Raw genomic sequence first — 15,170 nt, forward strand, 5'->3', positions numbered from 1 at the left:
ACAATAACCTACAATGCAAGGCCAAATATACTTACCAAGACAATGTTTAATGTTCCTGAGTGGCCTAATTACAGTTTTGACTTAAATCGTCTTGAAAATCAATGGCAAGACTTGAAAATGTCTATCTAGCAATGATCAACAACCAACTTGATGGAGCATGAAGAATTTAAAAAAGATGAATGGTCAAATATTGTACATCCAGGTTTTCCAAGCTCTTAGAGACTTACCCAGAACGACTCACAGCTGTAACTGGTGCCAAAGGTGATTCTATCATGTATTGACTTAGTGGGCTGAATAGATACTGTATCTAATCAAAATATATTATATTTTTATTTTCCATTATTTAAAGCATTTTTAAAAACTACAGAGTATTTTGTGTAGATCGTTGATCATTTAAAAAAATTAAATCCATTTGAATCCCACTTCGTAACAGCAAAATGTGGATGAAGTCGAGGGGTGTGAATACTTTCTGAAGGCACTGTAAATGTAATTCACTACAAGAATCAACAAGGTTTCCCACCAAAGTATAATTACAAGTGCAGACTTTGTAGACTTCGTGAAAATGCAATCCATCCAATACATTTTAGATGTGAATAGACTAAATATTTGGCAGATGGAGGAATGAAAGACTTTCAAAAGAAAACAGAGGATGTCCTGAAATGGACACTACATCTGAGACTGCAAAGGCTGGACACATAAGAAATACATCAGTACACTTCCATTTTACTAGTAATTTCTGTGGCCATTTTTTGTCAATAGAAGTGGAGCTTACAGAGAACCCAAGGTTATTGTTGGGTTGCTGCTGCATAACAAACTATATACAGTACATCTCAAACTTCATTAAACCGTTCAGCGATATGATAACTTTTATGGTCCACAGGCATCTAATGGCTGTAGTATGGTGTAGGCCTAGTAGATGTTATGGAAATCAATTTGATATACAGTGTCACAAGACTGACTGGAGTGTTTACGGACATTCAATCTCTCCCTATCCCAGTCTGCTGTCCCCACTTGCTTCAAGATGTCCACCATTGTTCCTGTACCCAAGAAAGCAAAGGTAACTGAACTAAATGACTGTCGCCCCGTAGCACTCACTTCTGTCAGCATGAAGTGCTTTGAGAGGCTAGTTAAGGATCATATCACCTCTACCTTACCTGACACCCTCGACCCCCTTCAATTTGCTTACTGCCAAATCAAATCAAATCAAATTTATTTATATAGCCCTTCGTACATCAGCTGATATCTCAAAGTGCTGTACAGAAACCCAGCCTAAAACCCCAAACAGCAAGCAATGCAGGTGGAGAAGCACGGTGGCTAGGAAAAACTCCCTAGAAAGGCCAATACCTAGGAAGAAACCTAGAGAGGAACCAGGCTATGTGGGGTGGCCAGTCCTCTTCTGGCTGTGCCGGGTGGAGATTATAACAGAACATGGTCAAGATGTTCAATGTTCATAAATGACCAGCATGGTCGAATAATAATAAGGCAGAACAGTTGAAACTAGAGCAGCAGCACAGTCAGGTGGAAGTTGAAACTGGAGCAGCAGCATGGCCAGGTAGACTGGGGACAGCAAGGAGTCATCATGTCAGGTAGTCCTGGGGCATGGTCCTAGGGCTCAGGTCAGTTGAAACTGGAACAGCAGCATGGCCAGGTGGACTGGGGACAGCAAGGAGTCATCATGTCAGGTAGTCCTGGGGCATGGTCCTAGGGCTCAGGTCCTCCGAGAGAGAGAAAGAAAGAGAGAAGGAGAGAATTAGAGAACACACACTTAGATTCACACAGGACACCGAATAGGACAGGAGAAGTACTCCAGATATAACAAACTGACCCCAGCCCCCCGACACATAAACTACTGCAGCATAAATACTGGAGGCTGAGACAGGAGGGGTCAGGAGACACTGTGGCCCCATCCGAGGACACCCCCGGACAGGGCCAAACAGGAAGGATATAACCCCACCCACTTTGCCAAAGCACAGCCCCCACACCACTAGAGGGATATCTTCAACCACCAACTTACCATCCTGAGACAAGGCTGAGTATAGCCCACAAAGATCTCCGCCACGGCACAACCCAAGGGGGGGGGGGGGCGCCAACCCAGACAGGATGACCACAACAGTGAATCAACCCACTCAGGTGACGCACCCCCTCCAGGGACGGCATGAGAGAGCCCCAGCAAGCCAGTGACTCAGCCCCTGTAATAGGGTTAGAGGCAGAGAATCCCAGTGGAAAGAGGGGAACCGGCCAGGCAGAGACAGCAAGGGCGGTTCGTTGCTCCAGAGCCTTTCCATTCACCTTCCCACTCCTGGGCCAGACTACACTCAATCATATGACCCACTGAAGAGATGAGTCTTCAGTAAAGACTTAAAGGTTGAGACCGAGTTTGCGTCTCTGACATGGGTAGGCAGACCGTTCCATAAAAATGGAGCTCTATAGGAGAAAGCCCTGCCTCCAGCTGTTTGCTTAGAAATTCTAGGGACAATTAGGAGGCCTGCGTCTTGTGACCGTAGCGTACGTATAGGTATGTACGGCAGGACCAAATCAGAGAGATAGGTAGGAGCAAGCCCATGTAATGCTTTGTAGGTTAGCAGTAAAACCTTGAAATCAGCCCTTGCTTTGACAGGAAGCCAGTGTAGAGAGGCTAGCACTGGAGTAATATGATCAAATTTTTTGGTTCTAGTCAGGATTCTAGCAGCCGTATTTAGCACTAACTGAAGTTTATTTAGTGCTTTATCCGGGTAGCCGGAAAATAGAGCATTGCAGTAGTCTAACCTAGAAGTGACAAAAGCATGGATGAATTTTTCTGCATCATTTTTGGACAGAAAGTTTCTGATTTTTGCAATGTTACGTAGATGGAAAAAAGCTGTCCTCGAAATGGTCTTGATATGTTCTTCAAAAGAGAGATCAGGGTCCAGAGTAACGCCGAGGTCCTTCACAGTTTTATTTGAGACGACTGTACAACCATTAAGATTAATTGTCAGATTCAACAGAAGATCTCTTTGTTTCTTGGGACCTAGAACAAGCATCTCTGTTTTGTCCGAGTTTAATAGTAGAAAGTTTGCAGCCATCCACTTCCTTATGTCTGAAACACATGCTTCTAGCGAGGGCAATTTTGGGGCTTCACCATGTTTCATTGAAATGTACAGCTGTGTGTCATCCGCATAGCAGTGAAAGTTTACATTATGTTTTCGAATAACATCCCCAAGAGGTAAAATATATAGTGAAAACAATAGTGGTCCTAAAACGGAACCTTGAGGAACACCGAAATTTACAGTTGATTTGTCAGAGGACAAACCATTCACAGAGACAAACTGATATCTTTCCGACAGATAAGATCTAAACCAGGCCAGAACATGTCCGTGTAGACCAATTTGGGTTTCCAATCTCTCCAAAAGAATGTGGTGATCGATGGTATCAAAAGCAGCACTAAGGTCTAGGAGCACGAGGACAGATGCAGAGCCTCGGTCCGATGCCATTAAAATGTCATTTACCACCTTCACAAGTGCCGTCTCAGTGCTATGATGGGGTCTAAAACCAGACTGAAGCATTTCGTATACATTGTTTGTCTTCAGGAAGGCAGTGAGTTGCTGCGCAACAGCCTTCTCAAAAATTTTTGAGAGGAATGGAAGATTCGATATAGGCCGATAGTTTTTTATATTTTCTGGGTCAAGGTTTGGCTTTTTCAAGAGAGGCTTTATTACTGCCACTTTTAGTGAGTTTGGTACACATCCAGTGGATAGAGAGCCGTTTATTATGTTCAACATAGGAGGGCCAAGCACAGGAAGCAGCTCTTTCAGTAGTTTAGTTGGAATAGGGTCCAGTATGCAGCTTGAAGGTTTAGAGGCCATGATTATTTTCATCATTGTGTCAAGAGATATAGTACTAAAACACTTGAGCGTCTCTCTTGATCCTAGGTCCTGGCAGAGTTGTGCAGACTCAGGACAACTGAGGTTTGGAGGAATACGCAGGTTTAAAGAGGAGTCCGTAATTTGCTTTCTAATAATCATAATCTTTTCCTCAAAGAAGTTCATGAATTTATCACTGCTAAAGTGAAAGTCATCCTCTCTTGGGGAATGCTGCTTTTTAGTTAGCTTTGCGACAGTATTGAAAAGGAATTTCGGATTGTTCTTATTTTCCTCAATTAAGTTAGAAAAATAGGATGATCGAGCAGCAGTAAGGGCTCTACGGTACTGCACGGTAGATCCACAGACGATGCAATCGCCATCGCACTGCACACTGCCCTATCCCATCTGGACTAGAGGAATACCTACGTAAAAATGCTTTTCATTGACTATAGCTCAGCATTCAACACCATAGTACCCTCCAAGCTCACTCTCTGTTCACCCATGACTGCGTGGCAACGCACGCCTTCAACTCAATCATCAAGTTTGCAGACGACACAACAATAGTAGGCCTGATTACCAACAATGTCGAGACAGCCTACAGGGAGAAGGTGAGAGCCCTGGCAGAGTGGTGTCAGGAAAACAACCTCTCCCTCAACGTCAACAGAACAAAAGAGCTGGTCGTGGACTTCAGGAAACAGCAGAGGGAGCATACCCATATCCACATCGACAGGACCGCATTGGAGAAGGTAGAAACCTTCAAGTTCCTCGGCATACACATCACGGACACTCAAATGGTCCACCCACACAGTCAGTGTGCTGAAGAAGGCACAACAGCACCTCTTCAACCTCAGGAGGCTGAAGACATTTTAAGACTTAAGACCCTCACAAACATTTATAGATGCACAATTGAGAGCATCCTGTCAGGCTGTATCACCGTCTGGTACGGCAACTGCACTGCCCACAACCGCAGGGCTCTCCAGATATCGGTGTGGTGCGGTCTGCCCAACGCATCACTGGGGGCACACTGCCTGCCCTCCAGGAAACCTACAGCACACGGGGTCACAGGAAGTCCAAAAAGATCATCAAGGACATCAACCACCCGAGACATGGCCTGTTCACCCAGATATCATCCAGAAGGCATGGTCACTACATGTGCATCACAGCTTCTATCTCAAGGCTATCAGACTGTTAAATAGCCATCACTAGCCGGCTATCACCTGCTTACTCAACCCTGCACCTTAGAGGCTGCTGCCTTATATACATAAACATGGAATCACTGGTCACTTTAATAATGGGACACTAGTCACTTTAATATTGTTTACATTCTGCTTTACTCATCTCATATGTATATACTGTATTCTATTCCACTGTATTTTAGTCAATAGCACTCTGACATTGCTTGGCCTAATATTTATATGTTTCTTAATTCCATTCTTTTACTTTTAGATTTGTGTATTGTTGTGAATTGTTAGATACTACTGTTGGATTTAGGTACACAAGCATTTCGTTACACCCACAATAAAATCTGCTAAATATATGTATGTGACCAACAAGATTTGATTTGATTTATTTTCTAGATCAGGCCTATGGACTGAACATTCTATCGTCTTCAATTCATTCTCATGAAAAAAACAATGCCTTGATTGAAAAGCACCTATTGTTTCTTTGCCATTATTGAAACTGCGAGTGATGCAACAAGTGGAACTCAATGGATTTTCTCATGGATTTCCCAAGGGTAGAGTATAGTCAACAAGTTACGATACTCTCTTTGACATACAGTATATTCACAAGAAAACTGTAGAATCTGTATTATATGAAAACTGTTCGGCCCATAAAAAATGTCACCTCAAATCTTCTGCGTACTGTACTTCTAGGGATTTCACTCTGCAGTTTCTGTCTGTATACAACTAAATCTATTTCTATATCGGTTTCCCAAACTTTGGCTAGATGAGTCATCTGAAACATCAGACTGAATTTATTCTCTGTTGACTTTGCCCATGCTACAGCCATTTTAAATTCATAGAGTCGATGCCACCGTTCCTCGGCTGGACGGTGTACCACTAGACCATTGAAGTGAAAAATGCCTTCCATTTATGGAGGTGAAATGGTCATTCAATCAATACACTCTCTTCTTTCCAATCAGCAGTGCCATAAATAATCCCACGTAGAAAGGTCTTGAGAATTAAACTTGCAGTTTGATATGTCAGTGAGCAACAGTGCCCGTAGGTATAAAATATATTCTGCATATTTTTCTCTGTTGAGGAAAATCTTTTGCTACACGTGGTGTGGTCATATTTGACATGGCTAGGTGGCAGAAAAAGTCAATTGGGACAACTAATAAAATCCATAGTCCAACAGTGTTACAAAGAATACCAAATGTCTATTTAAATGTACTTTTCAATATTTTGGACATCTGCTTATGTATAGCTGCTTGAAGAGGCCAAGAGGGTGATGGTATCACAACAGGAGACAGCAGAAGCAGAATATAAGCTCTGTCTATGTCATCTCAACATGCAAAAAAATATATTTTTTACACCTTGTTAAATAGGCATGATCTCCTATCTGAGTAATTCCACACAAGCAGAAACTGTGCACCCAGTTATAATACTGAGCAATAAAAGAGAGTGCATAATGTATCCAAATCTATCTTTATCATAAATCCAATCCTGCAATTTGACACCTGTTCATAACTCTCTACTGAGGTTATGATACCTCTTCCCTGTGCAATATGGATTAAGGCAGTTTTTTTTTTTTTAAATGAACATCTTCAGCTGTGGTGAGTCTGGTGACTCTTCATTGAACTGCATTCAGTTAGAAACCTCTTGGAGATTTGAGCATCGGGTTCTTGGTCACCTCTATGACCAAGGCCCTTCTCCCCTGATTGCTCAGTTTAGCCGGGCGGCCAGCTCTAGGAAGAGTCTTGATGGTTTCAAACTTCTTCCATTTAAGAATGATGGAGGCCACTGTGTTCTTAGGGACCTTCAATGCTGCTTAAGTACCCTTACCCAGATCTGTGCCTCGACACAATCCTTGTTTTTTTCTCTGACATACACTGTGAACTGTGGGACCTTATATAGACAGGTGTGTGCCTTTCCAAATCATGTCCAATCAATTGAATATACCACAGGTGGACTCCAATCAAGTTGTAGAAACATGTCAAGGATGATCAATGGAAACAGGATGCACCTGAGCTCAATTTCGAGTCTCATAACAAAGGGTCTGAATACTTATGTAAATAAGTATTGCAAACATGTCTAAGAACTTGTTTTCGCTTTGTCATTATGGGGTATTGTGTGTAGATTGCTGAGGATTTTGTATTTATTTAATCCAATGAAGAAGAAGGCTGTAACGTAATAAAATGTGGTGTCAGCCTTAGTTTTCTGTATACTCCACAACCCTCATATACCTCCATGATGGGGTCTCACTATATGTGATTTGTAATGAGTAGTAAAACATACCGGCAGGGTAGCCTAGTGGTTAGAGTGTTGGACTAGTAACCGAAAGGTTGCAAGTTCAATCCCCGAGCTGACATGGCACAAATCTGTCATTCTGCCCCTGAACAGGCAGTTAACGCACGTCATTGAAAATAAGAATTTGTTCTTAACTGACTTGCCTAGTTAAATAAAAGGTAAAATAAATAAATACCCACTATATATCAAGGGGTGCAAAAAGGACAGTCAGAGATTCCCCCTTTGAGAGCAGGTTTGAGTTATCCAGTCAAATTAATCTCTACAGTGTCAACCCTCTGTTGTCTTTTAAACCCAATATTCTTATCCTGGCATTACTTTTGAGGGATATATATATATATATATGAGTCTTATAAATGTCATGGTGGCCTTAAACAGTTAAAGAGTTTATTTCCAAAACGCTATATCTACCAACTTCATATTTGCTTTTTTTCCATCAGAAATGATTGCTTATGGTGTGTAAAATATGATTGTTCTAAAAAAATAGATTAATATATTTTGCTAAATTCTATATATCCATTGTTTAGCTGGAATGGATGGTTCGTATACTGTATATCTGACTGTGATATGTGGTTGTCTCACCTAGCTATCTTAATATGAATGCCCTTACTATAAGTCGCTCTGGATAAGAGCATCTGCTAAATTACTAAAATGTCAAATATAAATGTTTTACATACAGATTTCCTATTACTGTATTGAATTATTATTATTTATTTCAATATTGATGTCACAAATTAATCATTTGTACATTTCTTTATAATTTATTTTTGTTATTTGTTACATTTGACTGTGTAAAACCTAGCAGTACTAATTATTTATCTGAGAGTGAGGCAGATATACACCGAGTTGAACAAAACATTTGGAACACGTTCCTAATATTGAGTTGCACCCCCCCCTTTCCCCTCAGAACAGCCTCAATTCGTCAGGGCATGGACTCTACAAGGTGTAGAAAGCGTTCTACAGGGATGCTGGCCCATGTTAACTGCAATGCTTCCCCAAATTGTGTCAAGTTGGCTGGATGTCCTTTGGGTGGTGGACCATTCTTGATGGTCCACACGGGAACCTGTTGAGCGTGAAAAACCCAGCAGCGTTGCAGTTCCTGACACTCAAACCGGTGCGCCTGGCACTTACTACCATACCCCATTCAAAGGCACTTCAATATTTTGTCTTGCCCATTAAAAAAACAACAACCCAACAGTTAATTACAAAACGCTATTTATAGCGTTTTGGAATTAAATTCTTCAGTTCTCTTCAAGGAGCATCAAGATTCCATCTCTTTAAGAAGTGTCTAGAATCATAACTTTATCTAACCTCAAATCGGAGGGGTTGCCACTGGTACGGTCACATCCAAATTATTGACACCCTTGATAAAGATGAGCAAAAAATATTGTATAAAATAAATAATACAAATACCGAGCTATATTGTATGCTACATTTAAAATATATATATATTATTTTATACTCATTCAGTTGCTCAGAGAGAAATATTTAATTTAATAGTTTATTATTACTCAAAAAGATAGGGGTGCCAATCATTTTGACACCTAACGATTATTTTAATCTGTATTATCATTCCCCCAGCTATAAATTGTATTATCATTCAACTTTTTTTTGTTTATCTCAGTTTAACAAACGGCATTGTAGCCTTTAATGGCTTCCTGTGTCAGTATAAAAATTAGGTAACACACATGTAAAATCCATTTGTCATTCATCACCATGGGGAAAGGCAAATTGTTCACAAATGAAAAGAGACAAATCAGTGTTGACTTTCATAAATCAGGCAATGGGTACACTAGAACAGTGGTAAACTTGCCTGGTAGAGGGCCCAAGTGTGTCTTGTCCCCATGCACAGTGAGGAAAGTGGTTCAGGGGGCAAAGAAAATTCCAAGGGCCACAGATGGAGAATTACAAAACTTTGTCGCATCTTGGGGTCACCAAGTCTCCAAATCTACAATTAGATACCACCAAACCAATGGACTATTTGGAAGAGTTGCCATAAAAAAGCTTTATTGAGAGCAACCACCAAAAGTAAACGCCTGGAGTTTGCTAAACGGCATTGGCTCTTGGATTGGAACAAGATGCTATGGTTAGATGAGACAAAAATAGAGCTCTTTGGCCACGGACACGGGTGATGGGTTTGGCCTTGAAAGAAGGATGCATATGCAGAAAAGAACATGATACTTACTGCAAAATATGGAGGCGGATCTTCGATGTTATGAAGCTGTTTTGTTTCCACTGGTCCTGGGGCCCTTGTTAAGGTCAACAGCATCATGAACTCTACCAAGTATCATGCAGGACAATTTAGCCTAAAACCTGGTTGCCTCTGCCAGGAGGTTGAAACTTGGTTGAAAGTGGATCTTCCAGCAAGACAATGACCCCAAGAAAACATCAAAATCCACAAAGAAATGGTTAATTAACCACAAAATCAACATTCAGTCTCCGGACTTGAACCCCATTTAAAACCTGTGGTTTGAATTGAAGAGGGCAGTCCATCAGCACAGACTGAAGGATATCAAGGATCTGAAAAGATTCTGTATGGAGGAATGGTCTGAGATCCTTCCTAATGTGTTCTTCAAACTCATTAAACATTATAGAAAAAAGGCTAAGTGCCATTATCCTCGAAATGGGAGGGTGCACTAAGTACTAAAAAAAGGGGTGCCAATATATATACATTTTTAAACAAAATATTTTTCTCTGAGCATGTTCATTCCTATAAAATATTATAATTATTTGAGCATACAACCTAGCTCCGTATTTGTATTATTTATTCTATACAGTCTTTTATGCTAATCTTTTTCAAGGTTGACAATAATTTCGGATGTGACTGTATATGCATATTCCGTAAAAAAATCTTGAACCTACAGAATAAATCCCAAGGCTCCTTTATCCGATTTTTGACATTTTTTTAATATTTAATATTCACTGAGATATGAGACTACATGAGTTTATTTAATGTGTATTTAATGGATGAGCTGTTGACTCATCACATCCAGAATCTCACCTCTTTTCTGGACCACTCACTTTTCCTAGAACGTAAACTTCCATATTCCATCCCTGACATGTTAACTTACATCATGCCTGACTCATGACGAAACATGTCTGGCAATGGGTTCAACCAATCTTACATTTTCCTCTGTTGCAAATCTGTATGACTAGAGAGACATCATGTGGACAACAACAGTATTCCCTCACCTCTGATCTGCACAAGCTTGCGACAGATGGTCGCTTCTTGCACTGATGCTGTCAGCCGTCCAGTGTCCACAGATGAGAGGAACGCACGCATGAGTTGGATGTCCTCAACACAGCAAAGACAGAGGGAACAGATATAACTCCTTCACCTAGAATACCATACAAAGTGACAAATCAGTAGCAGTCTTATTTCTTCTCATCACAGATTGTAATTCTGACAAGGATAAGCCTCATGTCCGGTAAGACTACTTATTTTCAGACTCTTAAAACAATTCATGCAAACAGTATTTGTAAACTCATGATCACAAATACTCTCTGGTAGGCATATGTCTGTTATGTCTGATCAAAATACGTGATCCCACCTAATTATCAAAGTGGAAGTTGCTATACAACTCATGTAATGCCTGTTGTATATGACTATTTAGTAATAAACTGACAATGAGGTCATGCGTCTGACTATATAAATATATAGGGAGTCTCTTTTTGGAAAATGGCTGTGTCAAGTTTTAATTCGTTATCAAAAATGCCAAGTTTATCATCCTGACATCTTAATTATATTCTAATAGTGGAAATCACTTGATTGGTGCCATAGAAAGTGATAGTGTTTTCTGCTTGACTTACAAGCACATGTCAGGACAGAAGGACATGAGCCTCACTAGACTCCACTAATAGGCCTCTAATTCAATTATCTGGGGATCTGCCTAAAAGCTTATAACATAGAGTATACTCTGTTGATTAACGCAACCCAATTTATCCTTGTGTGCAGAGGTAAGTATGCGATCAACAAGGTACATGTGCACATTGAAAGTAATGGTTTGAATGCTGAAGGTATTGCCAGATTTTTGGTTTTGTTTAATTGTGTTACATAGTTTTCAATATTTTTTCCAGCTTTTGAGCCCACCTGCAAGCGACATTGTGTATTCAAAAATATACAATGCCTTTTTGGAACGGTATGTCCTACTGTTGTGGGGTGTTTGTTTTCTTAGCATTGTTCTGTGACTGGAGATCTTTACCATATGTTCAAAACAAAGAGGCCCAATGACTCAGTCGGCATCAAGCCACCCCTCGTTTCCTCATCTGCATCCTCTATTTAACAAAGGGTCAAGAAAAAAAAGTGTGACCCAGATAAAATCTCAGTTTCCTTTTCTGGTTCCTGGGGATAGGGTTGTGGAGTACAGAGGGATTTTTCTTGAAATACATCGTATTCATGCAATCTATTATCTACCTTAGATGTAAATGTGAAGTCTAGATATGAAGAGTCCAGTTTGATCATTTATAGTCTGCCTATTACAGATGTCATATAATTTTATCTGGCTGTATTTGATTCTCCTCTCCTCTTGTTACAGGTGCAGGGCAGGAAATGGTCTGATTCAAACACATCTCACAGGAGCTTCCTGTTTCCTCAGCACTTACATTCTAACAACATGAAGCATTCGTCACATTCTTTCATTGAATTAATGAAGCAAAGTCCTGTCCCAATGGAATACTGACAATATACTGGCTTGGTGTTGACTGTTGACGTATGCTCCCAAATGAGATTAAACCAGGAAAACAACACGGTTACACGGATGGCCTTAATTGCTAAATAAAAGCACAGTAATTATCCAGACCTGTTGAACGGCTGCTCCAAGATGGCAGACCCCAGCTCACTCTTGGTCACTGATGGGGCAGTGCTGAGCCAGGCTGAAGTTGATCAATATATCCTCTCTGGCTTGGCTGAAGTGGATGCATGTGAGTTGGGGTTCACAAGGAAGTATGACCTCATCCCATCCATCGTCTGCTCAGTATGCCTTTTGTTAGGCCTAATCTACTGCTTTTTTGGTAAGTTCCTGACCTGTAATAGAGGACAGTTGGAACTTCCACATGTGTACTCTCAAGACTTACACATTAAAGACATGATAGGCATATCTGCAATTCAATTACAGTATTTCCACAAAACACTAATGCTCCACTAGATACATCAACATTTAATTCCCAGCTGACATTTAACCTCATCATACTAACTGAAGTGATTTCCTCAGCTCACTCTAAGCCTTATAGTAAAAACAGGAGGGCCAGGTATTTGACCTAGACTAGCCAGGGTTATAATGGATAAGCTCCAGGCTAGGAGAGCGGTAGATGGGTCACCTGGTTCTTTCTGACTTCCTCTGAGAGAGAGTCAGAAAACAGCCACTTGGGATGATGCAGGCAGCTTTCTGGCCTGGTCCAAATCCATTAAATGTTGATGTCTGATATAAGAAAAGCTTAGTTTTTCTTAAGCAGACTACGCATCATGTGATGTAAACTTTCTCTCTAATATTCTGTAAACTGTACAGTATACCAAACTCTGACATCTATTTTTTATAAAAAAGAATCCCTACTCAGTCAAACCTAGTTCACTTTACCTTGTCTCATCGCGCACCAGCGACTCCTGTGGCAGGCCGGGCGCAGTGCGCACTAACCAAGGTTGCCAGGTGCACTGTGTTTCCTCCGACACATTGGTGCGGCTGGCTTCCGGGTTGGATGCGCACTGTGTTAAGAAGCAGTGTGGCTTGGTTGGTTTGTGTATCGGAGGACGCATGACTTTCAACCTTCATCTCTCCCGAGCCCGTACGGGACTTGTAGAGATGAGACAAGATAGTAGCTACTAAAACAATTGGATACCACGAAATTGGGGAGAAAAAGGGGTCAAATAAAAATAATTAATAAACCTACATTTTGTTTCCTTCTCCATCTTGTTACTTAACATCCCTCCACTTGTCTCTCTTTCTTTAGGATACCGTTGCTTTAAGATGGTCATGTTCCTGTCAGGCTTCATGTTTGGATCTGCGCTAGTCTGCCTGTTGTACCTTAAGGAGCCTGTGCTGGATACCCAGTTGACTATGGAGACCAAAGCAGGTATCCTCCTGGGAGTGTCTGTACTCTGTGCCCTGGTAACTATGCTGGTACAGACTGTGGGGCTCATCATTACTGGCCTAGAGCTGGGGTTTCTGCTCACCTTTGCCAACCTACTGGTTGTCAGACAGTTTTACAGCCTTACCCCACTATGGGCGCCTCTCGGTGCACTCCTAGCCACGAGCACCTTTTGTGCCACTCTCACACTGCAGTGGCAGAAACTATTCACTGTGCTCGCCACGGCTGCAGTCGGAGCCGCTGTGGTGATGGCATGCGTGGACTACTTTGTAGAGACGTCTCTGTTGGCTGGCCATGCGTACGACATCCTGTCTCAGGTTCCCCCTCGGCCCCTCTGCTGGTACAGCTGGGTTATAACAGGCGTGTTTCCTCTATTTAGTCTGATGGGTGTAATGGTGCAATGGATGCTCACTGCCAAAGGACTGTCACACACAGAAGGTGAGTGGCACAGTTTCATAAAAAATATGAAACGCTTACTTCCTCGATGTCATTACTACTTAATTCGATACTTAGGTTAAACTGACTGGTTACAACATAATTCTGTTTTTCTGTCCAATGCTATTTTACTCTGAATGCCCTCCAGTACCTGTCAGTGGACGACAAAGACAAGTCCAACTGATGCGAATCAGACAGAGAGATGCCCAGAGACGACCCCAGCTGGGCACTTACCGCCATCGCAAGCCTCCAATTCTAAAGCGTTATGCTGGAGACGTCCTGGCCCCAGTGAGTTACTTCACTCCTAATGGGCATGTCCTAACGGGCATGTCCTAATGGGCATGTCCTAACGGGCATGAATGAGCTTGATTCAGACACTTTTTTGAAAAACGTTATGCACATAGCTAATAGACAATTAGTTGCATGTCATGTTTTAAAATATTGCATTTTTTTCTATCATCCTAGACAGAGGATCAATGCAACAATAATGTTTTTTCTTTACCACTTTACCTTCCAGAGTTACATCCAGAGCCTTCGTGACCGCCAGATGGGTACAGGCTCCTCTAGCAGCAGCATCATCAGCAACAGCAACAGCACAGTCAACCACACCATGATAGACTTCGACTTTGAGACAGGCTTCATGGTTCCCCTGAATGCCTCCTCCCTCCCTAATCTACAGGGTGTGAGGGACGAACACCAAATAGTAGGCATCACCTCCCAGTTCCACTAAGATGCCCAACACCTCTCTCCAGCAGACAATTCATACACTGTTGCAAAAAGAAAAAGACTGATTCTTGAGACAAGAGATTCAGCCAACTAATTCACCTTGTTGTTTTGTTTAGTATTATGTCTTTCTAAAGGTATCTGACAGTCAATCGAAATATAACCATTGATCATTCTTCAAATAAACAAAATTGCTTTATTTTGGTAAGTTTTTTAAATATACATTTTTGTGAAGATATCCATTGTTACAGTTGTTAGGTTCCAATTTTGTGTAAATAACTCACGGACACTAGAGAAGCTTAACCAAGTTTAATTCTTCCCAAAGGGTCATTACAGCTGTAATTCAGGCAAAAAAACTTTTCACACAAGTACTAATATTTAACCCTGTCTCCTAGGCTGAGTCTCCTCCACAACTGAACAGCCAACGCATCTCTGTTGCTAGACAGAACCTTAGTGCTATCTGTTCTTCCTCACTTCATCTAACCTCACCTCTACCCAGTGCTCACCCCTCCCCAACTCAAGGCTGTCATGGTTATTGATACCAGACTGTGTCTCTTCTCCTCCCAGAGGATCCCTGATGCCTAACAATAACATATCCTGACACAATGTAAACGCTATAAACTCA

General features: G+C 41.4%; 1 protein-coding gene across 1 annotated transcript; it reads left to right on the plus strand.

Annotated features, from left to right (window-relative positions):
* Positions 1–10,507: 10,507 nt before the first annotated feature.
* LOC109908572 (transmembrane protein 198) lies at positions 10,508–14,744 on the plus strand. The gene is made up of 5 exons (XM_020507237.2): positions 10,508–10,734; positions 11,842–12,316; positions 13,250–13,825; positions 13,971–14,110; positions 14,340–14,744. Exons 2-5 carry the CDS (start codon positions 12,127–12,129, stop codon positions 14,550–14,552), a joined length of 1,119 nt encoding a protein of 372 aa, XP_020362826.1. The 5' UTR covers positions 10,508–10,734; positions 11,842–12,126; the 3' UTR covers positions 14,553–14,744.
* Positions 14,745–15,170: the final 426 nt, after the last annotated feature.

Source organism: Oncorhynchus kisutch, linkage group LG17 (genome assembly GCF_002021735.2).
Source record: "Oncorhynchus kisutch isolate 150728-3 linkage group LG17, Okis_V2, whole genome shotgun sequence".
Lineage (NCBI taxonomy): Eukaryota > Metazoa > Chordata > Actinopteri > Salmoniformes > Salmonidae > Oncorhynchus > Oncorhynchus kisutch.

Bases quoted from the DNA above. Each gene is read 5' to 3' on its own strand.
- LOC109908572 (XM_020507237.2), top strand. From the start codon at position 12,127: ATGGCAGACCCCAGCTCACTCTTGGTCACTGATGGGGCAGTGCTGAGC. The intron at 13,826-13,970 runs GTGAGTGGCACA...AATGCCCTCCAG, and splicing joins AGGACTGTCACACACAGAAG to TACCTGTCAGTGGACGACAA. The intron at 14,111-14,339 runs GTGAGTTACTTC...TTTACCTTCCAG, and splicing joins CTGGAGACGTCCTGGCCCCA to AGTTACATCCAGAGCCTTCG.